At 39.1% G+C, this 19,377-nt stretch overlaps 2 protein-coding genes across 5 annotated transcripts in view; one reads left to right on the forward strand and one right to left on the reverse strand.

Moving 5' to 3' along the window:
- Positions 1-4,231: 4,231 nt before the first annotated feature.
- On the forward strand, positions 4,232-5,933 carry LOC122654680 (pentatricopeptide repeat-containing protein ELI1, chloroplastic-like). 3 transcript variants are annotated; one of them, XM_043848889.1, is made up of 2 exons: positions 4,232-4,680; positions 4,942-5,933. In XM_043848889.1, the coding sequence occupies exons 1-2, from the start codon at positions 4,247-4,249 to the stop codon at positions 5,882-5,884; spliced, it is 1,377 nt and encodes a 458-aa protein (XP_043704824.1). In that variant the 5' UTR covers positions 4,232-4,246; the 3' UTR covers positions 5,885-5,933. The 3 variants fall into 3 exon arrangements, with proteins under 3 accessions (XP_043704824.1, XP_043704823.1, XP_043704822.1); XM_043848888.1 differs by having other exon boundaries at positions 4,232-4,674; positions 4,936-5,933; XM_043848887.1 differs by having other exon boundaries at positions 4,232-5,933.
- Positions 5,934-5,950: 17 nt separating this feature from the next.
- LOC122654679 (TOM1-like protein 6) overlaps positions 5,951-19,377 on the reverse strand; it is a 40,556-nt gene continuing 27,129 nt past the window's right edge. For both annotated transcript variants that reach the window (XM_043848886.1, XM_043848885.1), the window contains 5 exons: positions 17,962-18,125; positions 17,734-17,815; positions 8,745-8,830; positions 7,308-7,616; positions 5,951-6,904 (listed from right to left, as the gene is read on the reverse strand). In XM_043848886.1, the coding sequence (XP_043704821.1) occupies positions 6,055-6,904; positions 7,308-7,616; positions 8,745-8,830; positions 17,734-17,815; positions 17,962-18,125 (1,491 nt within the window). In that variant the 3' untranslated portion in view covers positions 5,951-6,054. The remainder of the gene's footprint in view (positions 6,905-7,307; positions 7,617-8,744; positions 8,831-17,733; positions 17,816-17,961; positions 18,126-19,377) is intronic.

Consider the following 19,377-nt stretch of genomic DNA (forward strand, 5'->3'; position numbering starts at 1 on the left):
AAACATATTTCACTTGTGTGGACAAGGCTATGGCCATCGGTGTAGGTCTTTGATCCAAAACCAAACCCTTCCATAGTTACCCTACCTTTCTTCGTTTTAAATATTTGACAATTTTCATAATTTTTTATTTATAATGTCCATATATATTGAAAAATTCTAATCATATATTCTTTTCTTTCATACAATTTGTTACCATTTTTTCAGTGTTGGTTTAAAACACATGTTAATTGCATTGACAAGGCTATGACCATTGGTGTAGGTCTTTGATCTAGAAACCTAGATCCTCCATGTTACCCTATATTTCCTCATTTAATTAATATTTGAATATTTCATAATATTGGATTCACAAGGTCCATATATATTGAAAAAATAAAATCGTGCAATGCTTGGAGATATGATTCGATTTTTTTATTGGTTATATTTTTTTCCTTTCATTTAATCTCTTATCGTTTTCTTACCGTTGGTTTAAAACCCATGTTAATTGTAGGGACAAGGTTGTGGCAATCAGTGTGGGCCTTTGATCCAAAAACCCAAATTCTCCATGCTTATCCTAAATTTCCTCGTTTTAAGTATTTAACCATTTTCATAACGTTGGATTTATAATGTCCATATATGTTGAAAAAATCTAATCGTGCCCATGGATTGGAGATCTAGTTCCATTTTTATTTATTTGATTTTATTTTTTCCTTTTATATATATTTTTACCATTTTCTTACCATTGTTTTAAAACACATGTTTAGATAGATTTATTTCGTTTAATAGTCATTTTTTTTTGGAAAGATCTAATCATGCATTGATTGAAGATTTTTCTTATTTGGTTTCATTCATTGAATTTCCAAAGATAAAGGTTCTCTATAGCAACATTTTTCTCTGCTTCTCCTTTACTATTGTTTCGAATAGTACTTTGTATTCTCTATAGGCTGAATATCTGACAGCTCCATAATGTTTGATACAATAGCAAAACAAAAGTTTCTAGAGGTGGGTTGAGCCCTGATTGAGTCCCAATCAGAGTTTATTCATTCCATTAATTCAAGTTAGGATTGCGATCTAAAGCAGGTATAGCGATCGTTGCCTAGTGAACGCGGGGCCAATGAGAATGTACAAAGCATCAAAATGAATGGGTGTTTGGATTTCACGGGGGGTGTGGTAATTTCATGCACCCGTGTTTGGGCGTAGGAGCGACATGATAATTTAGTTGTTGCCCGGGTTGTAGCTAAATAGCTGCAACTTGTATGTGGCATTACCCCATTGCACTACGTATACATCTCCTATATTTAATGCTAGTCCATATTGCTATTGACTATTGATTTCTAGTCGATCTCGTATCAATACAGATCAACGGTAAGAGATAAAAAAAAAAAAATTTGAAACAAGGGCAAATTTGTCAAATCCGAATCGATATCTCCCCCGATACCAATTTACTATATCCATGAAGAAAACAGAAGAAATAGAATGCCATGGACCATGGTGTTAGAGTATGTCCATCAAACCCGGTTCTTTTTGGAATAAATAAATTATAATTATTTTTGCATGAATACATTTATGGGCTTAGCAGTTTGTTCCATAGGTATTCACCCAAAACCGTTCTCGACTAGGGATAGGATCGGACGTCAGGTTCACATGGTCGTTACATTGTATAACACTAGAAAAGTTGTTTCCAGAACATAAAAGTAAGTACGTATAATGTGTGTATAGAAATGAATCTGGTACAAATTCTCACATGTATTAGTTTTTCGTATTATGGAGAGATATCACTAGTGACCCTTTGACCTAAGAGATCCTTATCGTTACGATGTTACATTGCGGGTCTTGGAACACCAATGATTGACGTCACATGAAATATATATCTGTAACACATGTGCCCAATATCCGGGCCTATTTTGAACCTATTTGAAACATCCACACCTTACCTCTTTTGGGGAAGTCCTAGACCTATCTTGGCAGCCTCTACATGTGTTAGGATGGGGAAACAACATAAGTTGAGGTCCAAGACCTTACAGGGCTTGAGCTGGACTCACTGTGTAACACCCACCCCCTACTTGGACCTACCCTTAACCTTTGGTTAGCGACTCAAGCCATTGGTCCAACCATTAGGAGAGGTCCTTGACCTTTTTGGGCAACCCATTTCATGTTTTTGGAAGTGCTACAGCCTTTTTGGGAACCCAAACCCTCACTAGGCTGAAGTTGGGATCACTGGTAGGCTTTGGGACCATTCTGAGCACCCTGCAGAATCATTAGCCACCTAATTAGGAGGCAGATCCCCATTAGCTTCCTATTCCTGAGCACCTTGTTGTTGTATCTATCGCCTGGTAGGTGGTAGATCATTCCATCAGTCGTCTATCAGCCTCTAAAACCCAGAATTGCCCAAAAAGCATTTTCTTACTGTGGGACCCATCTAGACCTATTGCAACCTAACCTAAGGCAACCCTAAGGACTCTGGGACCCTCTTAAACCCTATCATACATTGTGGGACCATTATGAGGGGTTTGCTTGGTCAAAATGATGGTTTAATGTAGTTTTAGAATGAGTGTTCCATGGACCAACCAAACGGGCCTTAGTTTAAGCTGTCTATTTAAGGATTTGAGCTTTTAAAACCCATTTTTGCTCAGTCTCTTTGCCAAATTCGTGGGAAAGAGCTAAGGAAGGATAAAGAAGGAGAGAAAAGAGAAGCTTGGGAACTCAGCTGGACCATCCCCTCTTGACCTAGATTTCCAAGGTTTGCTAGATTCACCCTACTCTTTAAGTCCTTCTTTTGATTAGCTATTGTTTTAGGGTTTTTAATTAGGGATTTCTTGAAGATTAGCTTGATTACTTCCATAGTTGATCTATTTAGTAATCTAATTATAGATTTGTACTCCTCTCTACTTCTTTTAGCTGTAGATATGCTTCATCTATAAACCAACTGAAATCTTCTACCTATTTGGGGCTTCTAAGCCTTGAATCCTTCATCTAAACTTTTTCCCATCAATTGATTTAGCTCTTAGGTGTACCTAGACCCAATAGAAGGCGTAGGGATCATTATTAAAGCTTCCATGAAGCTTAGGATGGCATGCAACCATGTTAAACTGAAAATACAGCAAAGATGGCCCATGATGCTCCAATTTTTTAGGCAGATGGCCATCAACCGCCTCCCTATTATGATGCAAGGCATATTATTGCCGGTGGGCACCGACAATGGTATGGATATAGTCGATCATGGATATGCTTGATAAGTTTCAGAGTTCGAGGGACATGGAGCTGAGTTCGAGGGACATGGAGCTGATTGAGGATTTGACGAGCGTGCCTATGGGGCACTATAATCGAAGATATGATCCTCAAGAACTCTTTCTATTTATTTTTAGTTCTACCTTGAAATGTAATAACTTGGATTTATTTACTACTTATGTCTATTTGAAAATTTTGAATGTTTAAAGGATAATTCACACATGGTTATGTATATATTATCACAAATTAGCTTTCCCACTCTGATTTATTCGTATATTTTCTATTTTTGCTGCTTTAATTACAATTATGTTGGGTTAGGGACTGTGAGGGCTAACTACTACTTCTGTGATTTTGGGGTTGTTGGGGTGTATGAGTGTATCTTAGTCACACCACCCTGGTCATGGAAAGTGAGGTATGACAATATCGGTGTGTTGGATTCGTGATTGCATATCGTGAACGAAAGAGATACTCAACATGGAATCCATTACCCTTGATTGGGGAATATTAAGCATAGAGAATGCATGTGATTAATCGAACAGAAATTTGATTCCAATGGCATTTTTGTAAATGGTATACAAATTTTATTTTCTATTTATTAAACATATAAGTATATTATTTCAAATAATGTTTGATCTCATTTTTTGTTCGTCTGATAATGATCACATGATCTCTGATTAAAGACATATATGATGGATTGGTGTTTAACAGTATTTTATTACATGCCCTATAGTCTATCATGAGATATTGTTTAATAAAGGGTCCTATATACAAATTAAGGAATTTAATTATATATGACATTTAATTAAAAATTAAAAATAGAATGATGATATTTAATTTATGATCATTAATTTTATTTGATAAATATAATTACCTATAATTAAAATATCACAAAATTCCTTTTAGATTCTATCTCGTTTCTCTCTAAGAAACAAGTTGGAGTGCACGCCACGGAGTTAACATTTGCCTCCCGGTAAGCCCTTGTATTTGATCTGGAAAAGGCGTATTGCTCTCTTTATCAAAAGAAAAAGGTTATTACCCTGAAATGTCCAGAAGAATCCACCTAAGCAATTGGGTTGATAAGATTAATACTCTAGTCAGACGAGGGCAAAGTCGTGATGGTCTACTTCTGTTCTACAAACTCCACAAGTCAGGAGATTGGATAACTGGGTATCTTCTCTCAGCTGTTCTCAAGTGCTGCACAGAACTTGAGGTCGCTGAAGAAGGCAAGCAAGCTCATTGTGCAATCCTGAAACATGGGTTCCATCAAGATGTCGTCCTAATGACGTCCCTCGTTGGTATGTACTCTAAGTGCATTAGCATTGAAGAAGCACGCCGTGTCTTCCATGAAATGCCTGAGACAGATGTGGTTGCAACAAACAGCTTGATCACTGGTTTGTGCCGACACCACTTAACATCGGATGCAGTCCAATTGTTCGAAAGTATGTCTGAGAGGGATGTAGGATCATGGAATTGTTTGATTTCGGGCCTTGCCCAAAATTTCGAGGGTGAGAAAGCTCTTTCTTTCTTCAGAAAAATGAGGTCAGAGGGAAAGGAAATTGATTTTACGACCATGGTTAGTGTCCTTTCAGTTTGTGCCGATCTGGCAGCCTTGGTTAACGGTAAACAGATCCATGGCTTGGTAATTAAATATGGATTTGAGCCATATCTTCCAATTGGGAATGCTATGGTTGACATGTATGGTAAAAGTGGTTGCATGGACGATGCATGTGTTTGTTTTGATAATATGCCAGCCAAGAATGTAGTTTCCTGGACTTCTCTCATGGTGGGTTATGGGAAGCATGGCTTGGGGTTGGAAGCTCTCAAGGCATTTGATCGAATGGAAATGGAGGGAATCCTCCCTAACAAAGTAACTTTCTTGGGTATCCTATTTGCATGCAGTCACGCTGGACTAGTGCGGGAAGGATGGAGGAGCTTCAACACCATGGTCTGCAAATACACTATTCAACCCATGATGGAGCACTATACATGCGTGGTGGATCTTTTTGCAAGGGCTGGGCACCTCAAAGAGGCCAATGATTTCATAGAGAGAATGCCAATCGAACCAGATGCAAAGCTTTTGACTGCATTTCTGAGATCATGTTTCTCCTTCATGAATGTAGAGCTAACAAAGAGAATTGGGCAAAGAGTACTCGAATTGAAGCCTGAAGCGGGAGCTTATATGTTGTTATCTAACTTCTATGGTGTGATTGGAGACTTGGATGGGATTGTAAAGGTTAGAAAATTGATGATGGATAGAGGGGTAAGGAAAGAAAAGGCATATACATGGATTGAGATCAATAGAAGGGTCCATGCTTTTGAGTCAGGAGATAGATCCCATCCCCTCCATGAAGAGATCAGTAACTATATGAAGAATCTCATTGCGAAGTTAAAAATTTATGGATATGTACCAAACACAAACATGGTGGTGCAAAATCTGGATGAGCACAAAAAGGAAGAGATACTTCTCGGTCACAGTGAGAAGCTTGCAATTGGATTAGGACTCATCAGCACTCCAGCAGGGACCCGAATTACAATAGTCAAGAACCTGCGAGTATGTAATGACTGCCATGATTTGACAAAGTTAATTTCAAGGATTGAAGAAAGGGAAATTGTAGCAAGGGACTCCAGCAGATTTCACCATTTCAAGCAAGGGGAATGTTCTTGTGGTAACCATTGGTGAGTGCATAAATAAGTTAATGATTACGATCATGCTGTACAAGTATGCGTTTGTAAGACTTCAAACACATTTCAAGCAAAAGGTAAAATATACACCAGTTTCTCATAAATCATGTCCAAGTCCATATAAGATTTTTCATAGGTAAGTACAATAATATCATACAAAGAAGAGCTTCACTTCCTTCCACCCACCATTCCTTGGCCAGATGTACTGGACATGCTAGGAGACATGCTGTCTGCCCCCTTCAACCCTTTGTCTGCACTCCCAAGAACATTAAGTTCTTCAAACAATCTGTATGTCGGTACAAATGTCTTGTTATCAGATGGAGGGGGTGCAAGCCTCGGAGTGTAGGTTGCCTGTGCTTCTTTGTGAATAGTTGAAACATTATTGCTTCTTGAGGGAAGTGAATAATTGTACTGCAAAGATCTAGCCATGGGCAATTGCATATTCGAACTGGCTGCATTGGTATGAGTCATAGTCATGTAAGGAGCTGCAGTCGATACCGGGCTCTGGTTTGAATTGGGGGGGCTTGTTGCCCAGGGTGGGGGAGGGTAGTTGGATGAGTACTGGGGATATTGTGGTTGAGGTTGAGCTTGAGGTTGAGGTTGGGCCCAAGGGACAATGTAACTGTTGTAAGATAACGGCCCTTGGTTTCCAGGGTAGGGCTGAAAACCATATGGGTACCCTTGTGAACTGGGTGGCACCGGATGCATATTTTGGTTAGAAGGGATTGCAGGTTCAGGGGAAACAGGAACTTGATGCATGTTCTGGTCAAAAGCTGGTAGAGGTGTTTGAGGCTGGTAGGGTGAATTTGAGGTTGTTGACAAGGTGATGCTCAGAAGATCAATCATGTCTTGTTCTTTTGTAGTAATCCGAACTGGAGCAGGAGGGTCTGGAAGAGCCAACGCATTGCTTGGGCTGGGACTCAGGGCTTCTTCTGCAGACAGGGTTGTACCGTTGGAACATCCTTCTCCATTGCAAGCAGATGTGCCTTCAGACGGCATAGGCCTGTTTTTTGTACGCCTGCAATCATAAATCAACAAGCTCAGATCATTTACGGAACTCAAATAGATCCCAAGTTCTAGTCACATAGCATTTACAGCCCCATGCAGGGAAATTTGGGCATAGTTCAATGGGTCCCACCTACTATATTTCACCAGTATAAATTTGGCCGAAAACAGTCATCAATATGTTCCTACACCTTTTTCCAAATTATTCACTGGCAACTCAGAATGGCCATTTTTAGATATCACCTTAGAACGGTGATATTTTCAAGCCAGAGAAATATATTAAGGTGGGAACATACACCTAATGGAGCCATCAGTAGGCCCATAACTGAGTGAAGTGTGATATGCATTGCTGCGGAAAGGCACATTATTTCTCCCTAGTGAAATATAGATCTAGTTAGTTTTGGATGATAAGAGACCTGCGAGCTAGCTGAGCAAAGTCATCATCCTCTTCTTCCTCATCTTCGACCTGGCAGCTTGTTACTGAAGATATCGTAGAGGGGCTCATATTTGGCTGGGGGAGGTACTCTCTCGCTTCATTTGGTCGGGGGCTGGAGTCCCTCGCTTCATTTGGTCTGGAATTGGCGTCTCTTTCTTCCGTTGGTGTAGGTTTGGTGTCTCTTACTACAGCAGGCAGGGGTGAACCAGAGGCTAGAGCATCATGTTTCGCAAGCAGACTTTGTAAGCTGTCATTTAATGCAAGACCCTCTCCAAGGAGCTCCTCATCTCTGCCAGACAAGCAAAATACTATTATTTCAAAAACCTATGAACCAAAATTATATTTTGGCATTGGATGACCTAGCAATAACCTCAAAGCAGTTCCACTCTGTCAAGTTGGATTGACACGTATGGATTACACTCTAGGAGTAAATTTTCAGTTCCATCACTAAAAGAAACTAAAACTATCACACAGAATTGGGGATGGCATCAAGATATCTGTGTAGTTTGCATAAGCAGATATACTTTCTGGTGAATTCAACTAAAGATACCTAGGGGTAGTTTTGGAAATAGAAGACATAAGTAAGATAATTACACTGGAAAACTACTAAAGCCATAAAGCTCCATCGAATAATAGACAACATAAAAGACAGACGGGTTCATGTGGCAGAAGACAACTGGCAGGGGTAAGGCTTAGTTGAGTTGAAAGAGCAGTTCAGAGGTCAGAAACTATCCATGCTTCACAACTTTACTCCAACAAAGCACAATAGCAAATCATGGCCTCTGAGTGTGTGTGCACACAGGTGCACTGCCGCTCATCGGACAATGTCTACAATTTCAAAGGCTACCAATGGCCTCTCAAAGTTCAGTATTAGAACCTCAACCATTTCAAGGCACACCACCAATTGAGATCAGTATGTGCAGGATAATCTAAAAGAAGTATCCCATCAGATACTGATCCAGATTGGGTCGTATAGCAGAAAGTGGGATAAAGTAAAATAAAGTCGACAGTATAAATTTTTATCATTTTAATAGCAGCACCAGGGCTTCTTGGTTATCTAAGAGCTGGTAGTTCCTTCTGTTTTACTTTTCTGATTACTTTATTCTTCTAACAAATTATATATTGAAAAAAAGGATCACAGGTGCAAGAAATAGACTATATCCCAATGGTTGAAACTTAGAAGAGGTATCCTCTGGTCAAGAGGATATGGAATTAGTAATATAATCATCACTAATCAAAAGTACAACTTCCTCCACCGGGAAATAACACAACCTTCGTTTTCATATAAGCCATGCACAGATTGACACAGAGAATCACATAAGGTGTAATGAGTCAACCATCACTAGGCCAAATGGACTTTAGAGTTATCCTTTTCCAACAGCATGAACAGACAAATATTTTTTTTCAGAAAACTCACCCAGTTGAATTTAGTATCTGTATCAACTTTTTCTGGTTGGAGCGACACCGATTGACAAGTTCAGCTATCACTTCATCTTTAACTGCCTATATATAGAGACAAAGCGGAATATGCTATGTTATAATTCATTTATTTAATCACATTGAGATAAGTAGTAAATTCATCTCTCAAAAAAAGATATTTGGGCTTGGGGTGCAGTTTATTCCCTGTTCCAAATCCAATACAGCTATAGACATGGCCAAACAAGCAAATACACTACATGTGCTCCCAAAAGAACACAGTTAACCTTATTGGCACATGTGTTGCTTGTGCAAAAGGTCAGACATTCACCACTCAGAAGATCATAACCATCCTAACCTTTCAAAGTTGATGCAGATCAAAGGTACTCATTAAGTACCAATGCAGGAGGAACCAGGCCAAATCTAAAAAACAGGCCTGTGGTTCCACTTTGAACCTGTCTTGGTACAACTTCAACCAGTACATAATTTTTTCCTTAAAAAGCATATTGATTTTTCACTAACCCATATAAAACTAACCAAAATTCACGTAAGCTGAGGCCTTATCTCCAAATCAGTCATTGATTCTTTGACCTATGTAAAGAACCATAGGGGGTATTTTAATATGTTCTTTCTTACTCAAGGACTTGTGTGCAAATCTGAGGCCTTATCTTGTAATTATTACAAACTTGGTATTATAAATTACTATTGCCAGCCAGTTAGGGTACTTTTCTTCTTCTTCTTTCTCTTCTCTCCTCCTTTGTGCAAGTTAGGTAACGGATATTCTTGGTTTTATTTTGTCATATGGCATCAGAGCCAGGTGGTCAAGTGTTCAATCTCTAGTAAGCGTGAGGAGTTTGTTTTGTGTTGTTGTGCCCCTATGCCTTGTACCCTTGGTGCCACGTGCAAAGCCACGCACGTGTGTGTGGGCCTACACATGGGGGTGTAGTTGTGTGTTGATATATTGTTGTGGCCTTACTTAACAGCTCGACCTTTTGGGATAAGCGGCTGTAACATGGTATCCGAGCAAATTTAATCAGTACATTTATTCTGGTTTGAGAGTCTTCGAGGCAAGATTGTGGTGTGTACAGCAACTAGTGCTGTTTGTGTTCAACATGCCTCCCCTTGTTATGTGAAACAAGAAATCAAGGGAGTAATGTGCTATTGTGATCTTATCTGCAATGTGGACTGATCCAAGTATGGCTGTCTTATGATCATATGTGTTGATTGATTATGACAATTCAAGCACGTTAAGTATTCTCTGATCATTTCCTCACATAATACTATCCTCTCATATTTTTCTTTTTCGGCGAGTCTGAATCGTTTTTTGAAGCGTCCTTGTGATGTAAGGATTTTTTAAGGGCATCTTTCCTTTGGTGGATTTCAGCCATCTTTTGTACACTTGCCCAACTATCAAGAGAGGTCCATTGACCTTAAATTCAGCATCGTCCAATCTGTTTTGGTGCAGATCTTTCAAAACTGATCCAAGTAAGATTTTTCTTGAAGTCATCTTCCCTTTGTTGAGTCTGAATTGATTTTGATGAGTCCTTGTAATATAACGATTTTTTTAAAGGGCGTCTTCACTTTAGTGGATTTCAGCCATCTTTTGCACACTTTCCCTACTATTAAGAGAGGTCTGGCATCCTAAATTTCCGCATCATCCAATCTGTTTTGGTGCAGATCTTTCAAAATCCTTATCCAAGTAGGATTTTTCAAGAAGTCATCTTCCCTTTGTTCTAATCACTTCAGATTTTGCAGGATTGTTCTCTTACTAGAACCAGTACATCAAGCGTAATCCAGCATGATCAGACCAACATTATTCCCTGTGGTTGTTCTGGTTGTTTTTCTGCTTTTTCTCCCTATGGTACAGTTTTGATCTGCTATGCAGCCCATGCTTTATACTGGTTTGATATCTGGTGCTGCACTTGGTTAAATGTTGGTCTGTTTTACACATCTGGGTTGAAATATTATTCTGGTTTGTCCTTGGTTGTATGTTGGACGGATATATACATCTGAATTGATACTAATCTTGATTCTTCCCTGTAGCTTGGTCAGATGTATTATTCTGGTACAATTTTGGATTGATATGTGTTGCTGCAACTGACATTTGGTTCTGAATTACTAGTGGTTGTCCTTTACTGCTTCCCTTGTACTGTGATTTCTTTATTTATAATAGGTGACAGTGACTCTAAACTCTCTATGGACTCTGTTAATGTCCAAATAAATGCCATGAAGCTAAATGGTGCATCTAATTATTTATTGAGTTGTAAGAGTTTATATTAATGCCAAAGGAAATTGAAGTATATAACTTCAGCACCTCCGTCTGCTGATTCAAAAGACTTTGATGATTGGATGCGGGAGGATGATACATTATTAGTCTAATTATGGAAGAGTATGAATACATCTAGTGCTGCGAATGTTATGTTCCATACGACACCCAAAGGAGTTTGGGATGATTTGAAAGAGAACTTTTCTCAAAATAAAAATGTCCCGAGTAAAAAATCTTTATCAGAAGATCTTTAATTTCAATAAAGGTGACAAATCTATGGGAGAATATTATAGCATAGTTGTCAAGCTCTTTCTTGGGTCCAAGGTGACAACACACTTTGTTGACACTTCACAAGTTTACGTTGATTTATGCTATTGTTTTGTTTTTCTATGAATATGCGTATACTATTGTTCATTATAAGTTAACTTTCTCATATTAGGTCATTACTAGCATAATTATATCATAGTGCATTGATATGGCTTCTATGTTGCATATAAACATAATTATATAAAATTATCATTGCTATATTACATCTAGTCATATACTGCACACCTAGGCACCTTGGATTGCCTAGTCGCCTGAACAACTATGTATTACAGTGCACTTAAAGGCATGTGGGAGGAACTAAAAACCTACCAGCCTCTTACTACTGATTTGAACTTGTTGAAAACTCAACGTGCTAAGTTTCAAGTGGCCAAATTTTTATCTGGTTTGAATTCTGATTATGCCTGTCAAATGTCAGTTCCTTGCTAGTGAAAATGTTCTAATGTAAGACTGGAATACCAGTCTCAAAAACCACAAAAATCCAAACAACAACAGAACCAGAATTAGAAACTTAGGGTTTATGATCAAACCAGCCAAGTGATGGTCACTATACTTGGATCGAATGAAGATAACAGTAGGGGGAAGCTTGCCTCCAAAGTTGATTCAATTCTGATGGTCTGATGTAGAGATATCAAAAGATTCCCCAAATAGAAGGTTTGAGGAAACCTTCCAAACAATGCTGTTCTGGGCTTCCAGCAGTAGCTGAGTGTCAAACTTGGTGATTGGAGTCTGGCCTGCAATTTTGAGTCAATTCTGATGCTTAGAATTGAAGATGGAAGGGTGTGAGAATGAAAATACTAAGTGTGTGGAATTTGGAAGTCTTAGGCATGGAATAGGGTGGAAGTCTCAATCGAGTGGAGGTAATCGAGAGGGGAATCTGAGCTTCAAAACCTAGCAGAGTAGGTGGTGATTTGAAGGGGATATGGAATTAGAAGGTTGCAGCCTTGAGAGTTGCAGAGGTTGTGACACAGCTCCAATCGATGGGCCTTCCAACAGCAACAGTCACAGTGAGGAAGAGAAGCCTTCATTCTTGAATATGGATCACCAGCAACAGCATCAGTAGCCTGTGGCAACAGCAACAGCAATCGGATGACTTCTGGGCAAAGGAATAATCACCAGCAGCCTTGGCTCGATGGAGCTTCTTAGCATCTGTGTTGATCTAAGGAGAAGCAGCAGCAACAGTTGCAGTCACAGAACAGTGGTAACAACACTAAAGGAACTCGAGCAGGGTAATGAAGAGGAGAAGAGAGAAGATAGAAGAAGGGGGCAGGGGGATGGCTATCTCAGTCTGGGTCTCTCACCTACAGCTATCTCAGCTGTTATAGCAAAAGAGGAACCCCCAAACTCGATGGCTAAAGTGGCCAAAATATTCTTTTCTCTAAAAATTCTGATCTTTCATAAAGATGTGATGCCTTTTAATAGCTTAGGCAAGCTTACAATAGAATAGAAACTTCCCAAAAATAAAAGCTAATCTAAAATAGAAACTTCTAAATTCTAACTAAAGAGAAGTTAACTAAATCTACTTGGCTTTATAATCCAGCCACAAATTAGAAACTAAAGCAAATTAGAAACTAATAAATATGGAAACTTCTAAAGTGCAACAAATCCAGCCGACTGGTCAAAGAAGGATCCTAGCAAAATCGTGGAGCATCTTTAATCAGTCAAGGGGGATCCGCAGCACTATTCACGTGAACAGTAGCACGCGAAAAGTAACTCGTAGTACTGTTCACATGAACAGTAATTTCTCCAGAATTTTATTTTTGCTATTTTCTTCTTCGTGCTTCAATCTACATCATGTTCCTTTTATGAATGAAGCATTTTGTATCTAACATATTGTGTCTCCCACCGTCACTAAATCTAAATCACCTCCTTCCAAGATAAGTGCTGCTTTAGAAGCTAAAAATGGTGCTTGTGGTTGTGGTCCTGGATTCCCCAAAAGAAACTGAGGTTCAGGGGGAGGTCAAGGACATGGCCTTGGCAATTGTGGATGACAACATCCTACTCAGATTTTCCTACAGTGTACACACTGGCAAGAATAATCATGCTGTTGACAAGTGCTAGGAGAAGTACCAAACCTTACTGGCTGATGCAATATGCCAATACATCAATGACTGATGGAAATTCTAGCATAGTGTCATTGGATGACACTAACCTTGCTTCATCCATAGTTATCAAGGCGTCGCCATGGCGAAGCCTTGGCGTCCAGGCTTCTTGGACGCCTTGCCGCCATGGCGGTGTCGCCTTGAATTTTGAGCATCTAAAACGCCATGGCTGCCTTCCCGCCTTGATAACTATGGCTTCATCGGGATTTGGTCAATTGGTTACTGTGTCTCATGATGATTATCACGAATTATTGAAATGATTCTAACACTTGAGACTCAGTCATCGACCTCTTCATGCACTGTTACATTAGTTCATACAGGTACTATTGTGCTTCTTGCTTCTTCATCCCCTGCCACTTGGTTGTTGATTCAGGAACTTCCTCTCGTATGACTGGTTCAAGTAATCTTGTCATCCATCTCGAGTCATCCTCATTGATTGCTCTTCTACCCAAGCTTCTGATCATGGTGTAGTTTCTACTACTTCTCCATTATTTTTTTACCACCTAGAGCTTTTGGTTGCACTTGTTTTATCCATAATTTATGGTATTGACATTGATAAATTAACTCCACGGGCCCTCAAATGTGACTTTCTTGGGTATTCTTGTACTGCGTATTTTATGATGAGGGTCATGTCCTGGAAGCTGAATCTTTTAGTTCTCCCATTCCAGTGTTGGTTCCTCTTGCCAGATCCTCCATCTACAACTCGGTCAGCACCACGACAAGTGCACAAGTGCCATCTTACGCCATTTCTCCGGTTGCAGCTGTTCCTTCTTTACTGCCCTCAACACAATTAGACTCTTTGTTTAGGAATCTTTCTCCTCCACATCTGACCATTGACTTACCTATCGCCCTAAAAAATGGTAACTCGATAGTGCACCAACCTTGTTGCTTACCCTATTGCTCATTTTGTTTCTATTTCACATCTTCCATCTTCTTCCATACATTTGCCTTGTCCTTATTTGCGCACTCTATTCCTAAAACTTATCAAGAGGCACTTGCTCATCCTGGGTGAAAATCGGCTATAGATGTGGAAATGGATGCACCACATTGTCACCAGATATGGACTCCAGCTGATTTGCCTCCAAGTAAGGAACTTGTGAAGTGTTATTGGGTGTATACCATTAGGTATAACCCTGATGGCTCTGTTGGGCGGCTTAAAGCTCGCTTGGTTGCGAAGAGATACACTTAGACATATGGGGCTGATTACTTTGAGACATTTTCACCTGTTGCTCGTTTGAACACTGTTCGCACTCTTATTTCCCTGGATGTTAATCTTGATTGTTTGACATACAGAATGCATTTTTATATGATGGTTTACTTGAAGAAGTCTATATGGAGCAACGTCCAAGCTATTTTGCACAGGGGGAGAGAATGCACAGAGAGATTGTAAGCTTCACAAAGCACTTTATGGTTTGGAACAGTCACCAAGAGCTTGGTTTGATAAATTTAACAAAATTGTTACTGGTGATGGGTTCACATAGTGCTACTCTTATCACTCTGTGTTTGTTCGCCACCAGGATTCCAAGGTGATGGTGTTAGTTATTTACTTTAATGATATTATCATATCTGGTAACGATGTATCTGGTATTAAAAGTGTCAAGGCCTCCTTACAAAAATACTTTAAAATGAAGGGCTTGGATGCTCTCAAATATTTTTTGGGAATTGAGGTTGTTCACAGCAAGAAGGAGATTAGTCTATTCTAGAAGAAATATATGCTTAATCTTTTGTTTGAGACTAGAATGTTAGGTTTTAAACCTATTGATCATGGTTCAAGATTTCGCGAAATATCGCCGATATATCGGGATATTTCGGAAATCTCGACAATACCGAGACGAAATGGCAAGGCGAAATGGAAAAAGTTCATATTTCGTGATATTTTAGGATATTTCGTGATATTTCTTGCGAGTCTTGCACTCTTGTGAGTTGTGAACTTGTGACTTTGTGTATTGGCTATTGAGTAATGAGTATTGACTATTGAGTATTGAACTATTGACTATTATGGAGTTTATGAGTTATGAGTTATGAGTTATTTTTGTTTCATTACTTTATTTAAATTTCTTATATGTCTTTTAGTACCTAATGAATGTGTATTTAACTATTTATACATCAGGGTCGGCGACCGTATACTGTCAATCAAGGGTGCAAACCCAAAACACCACTTTGAGTTCATTTTTTTTTGCAATATGAAGGTTTAAATGTCTTTATTTAGCTTAAATAAGGGTGTACATGAAGTATTAGACCTTAATATGGCCAAAAATCCACCGAGATGGAGTACCGAAATATGGTTGAAAAAATACCATATTTCGGCGATATTTCGGATATTTCGGCCATCTCGACCAGCCCGAGATACCGAGATATCGCGAGATTTTAAACTATGTTATTGATACCCTTATGGATCCTCATCAGAAACATGGAATTTGTGACAATAAAGAGTTTGCAGACAAGCATCAATATAAAAGATTGGTCGGTAAACTCATCTACCTTACTGTGATTAGGCCTAACATATCATTTGCAATTGGTGTTATAAGCCAGTTCATGGAGAAACCCAAGCAGGCTCACGAAATGGTCTCATTTATAAATCTCATAACCATATTGATCTTGTTGGTTTTTCTAATGCTGGCTAGGCAGGTGCTGAAGACGATAGGAGATCGACCATCGATAACTGTACAATTGTTGGTGGTAATCTTGTTACTTGGTGAAGTAAGAAACAAACTACAGTGGCTAGGTTTAGTGTTGAAACTGAATATAGAGCCATGGCTCATACTGCAGTTGAACTAATCTTGTTAAAGTCACTTCTTCAGGAGCTTGATTTTCCAATCAACAAGCCTGCTGACATGTATTGTGATAATTAGGAAACTACCTATATTGCTAGAAATCTTGTCTTTCATGAACGAGCAGAGCATATTGAAGTTGACTGTCATTTTGTGAGAGATGATGTGATATGGAAGTTAATCTCCACTCCATTTGTCAGTTCTGCTAATCAATGTGGTGACTCGTTTACCAAAGCTTTGTTTTGAAATGTGTTTCTTCAAGGTTGTTCCAAACTAGGCATGAGAGATATTTATGCTCCACGTTGAGAGGTGGGGTTAGAACTGAAGTGGGTATTTTAATATGTTCTTAATTACTCAAGGGCTTCTGTGTAAATACATATAAGTAGAGGCCTTATCTTGTAATTATTACAAACTTAGTATTATAAATATATCTATTAGAAGCTGGTTAGAATAATTTTCTATTCCCTATCGGTATGCTTTTTTTTCTCTTCTTCTTCTCTTCTTTTCTTCTTTCTCTTCTCCTATGCAAGTTAGGCATTCGATATTTTTGGTTTTACTCTGTCACAACCTACACAAAATGTAATCCTTAAAAGAGAGTGCTAGCATGATGCTCCTTAAAGGAGCATCTAAGTGATACATTCTAAGAATCCTGCCCGTACAATGAGTGCCCACTTTAACAGATGGATACTGGCCGTACTTCATGCTAATATTTCCCTCCCTTAAGTGTGTATTGAAGTACATAAGCTCTGCACCGCATTATAAGCAACCATGTAAGTGCACCTAACTACTTCTCATTATATTTGATTAATGTGCATCACGTGAACATACTTCCACAGCACAACTGGGAAAGCAGTGGGTTAGGTTAAGGCTTCTTAAACCAATCCTACTAAATATTGATCAACCCTCACCGTGGAACCAACCAATCCTCCCCCCCCCCCCCCCAAGAAAAAAAAAACCCATGAAACATGCATGGGCCTTATTGATTTCTTTGAAAAAAAACAGGACAGGGGGCCCCATCAAGTACTAAACCCGACCCAGCCCAATAATAGGCATACCAACCATTAAGGAAGGAAAAAGGTAGAGCCCCAGTTTAATACATACTGGGGCTCTACCTTTAACTTTACCACTGACCATTTTATTTTACTTCACTTCACTTCTAACCAAACAGGGCCTAAATATCTGAACTTACAATTTTACCCTCAATAAGGAGAGGATAGGTCAAACATTGTCCCTTTTTTTTATACACCAAACATTGTACTTCAACTAATTGGAACTGTGTTATGTTCAGAAGATAAAATGATTATATAAATAATGTGGGCTAACACTGCAAATAACACCAGGGAAACATATAACTATGATTACAAGAAGAAGAGTTCTAGCTGCACAACCCTCCGAATGAAATGATCATAATCAAGCTTTAGTCATACATGGCAACAATAGAATATCCATTAAACTACATTCTAATCTAAATCTACTGTACTGTCTGAACTGATCCCCCATCAGGGTTGGGAAAATAAACGCACATACCTCTTGGTCATTTGGGTTCAATGCATGTAGCATGTCAGTCAAAAGGTCCATAACACTCCGCATGGAATCCATGTTTGATGAACTGAAAAATACAGAAACAACCAAACAAATATAGAAACTTACAAACACAACAACCCTAATAAAGGAAGGAAAACAAAAACACAATTTTAACCAACCACACTAAACATAAATGACCGATGCAGATAAAAGTCAAAGTGAAAGCCTTGCCTTAAATTTTCAGTTTCAGATGCCATTGCTTCATCAAGCCTTCGTGAAGTATCGCTAGGCATTCCATAACCTGCCTGAGCATGCCTAAATGTTGGATGTGTAATGGGAGGAGTAAATATTGGAGTGCTGTTTGAGGAACGCTGGGGAAATTGTACTCCAGAACGCTGCAAACAGTGCAACCCCATACTTATCAGATCATACTATTTCATGAATTTACTGTTTGTTTCAGGCATGACTTATTATGTGCACAAATGAAAATGTTTGCCTGAGATGATAGCAGGGATCAAGGGGTCAGTCTGATCCAGATCAATCTTGAACAGCTGATCATTGCTGATCCTAGCTGAAGTTACCTTGGATCAGTCAATCCTAGCTAAAGTAAACTTGGATCGACCAAGGCCAACCCCCATCCAGATGGAATGATATAGACAGGGATCCGCCAATCCTTAGAATGTATGGTTGACAGTGCTGTATGAGGGTCAAAGGATACACTACATAAAATGCAGCTGTTGATTTCAACTTTCAAGTATAGTATATACATATGTTGGTGGTTGGACCATTAAGACATCTACTGCCAGGCGACCCAGGCCCCCACAGTAGGGATGTCAACGGATAGTCAAAATCCGAATTCGATTCGCATTCGTATCCATTTAGAAACATTCGTATTCGAAAAAGCACTATCCGGAAACTATTCGTATCCGTTCGAAAACTAATCGAATACGAATTTGGATAGTGCAATTTCTGATCGGATAATATCCGATTCGTTTAACTCTTCAATAATAATAATACAATTATAATATGTATTGTCGATATATTATAGTACGTCATGATTACTGACATAAGCCATTATTTCCGCACTCTTCCTCATCACCTCATGGATTTAATTCAATTTTTTTTATTTTACATTACCCCACCACTAAGTATTAAGTTTCCCCATTATTTCCGCACTTCTTTCCTTGCGGCTGCAGATGTTGAGTTCAAATCTCCAATGCTTCGTTGGTGGCCTAGCATGGTTGATCGATGACCAAACCCTTGAGCGGGCTTTCAGGATACGGTTAGATTAATGAATCAAAGGTTCGTTGTTAGGAGGCATCATCTTCGTAGATGCATAGGGATCAGATCGATTTGTATTTTCTGCTCTCTTTTTTTTGGTTCTCTGATATTGGATGGCTTTCTTGCTCTGTTTTTTGTACTACCTGAGTACCTTCTCTCTCTTCTCTAATTGTTCACTGGAAACGTAGATGCTGCTCCGCCACTACACAGAGATCGCAACTGGGATTTTAAGCATCACCTCAAGCTATAGTTGCAGAGTTTTTCCCGATTCCCATAGAAATCGACTAACTGTTGTTTTCTCTTCAAGAGACAACGATCCCACTCGTCAGGTATTAGGATAGGCAGTGCAGTTTGGGGGTTGCAGAA

The sequence above is a fragment of the Telopea speciosissima genome, chromosome 3 (assembly GCF_018873765.1).
Source record: "Telopea speciosissima isolate NSW1024214 ecotype Mountain lineage chromosome 3, Tspe_v1, whole genome shotgun sequence".
Lineage (NCBI taxonomy): Eukaryota > Viridiplantae > Streptophyta > Magnoliopsida > Proteales > Proteaceae > Telopea > Telopea speciosissima.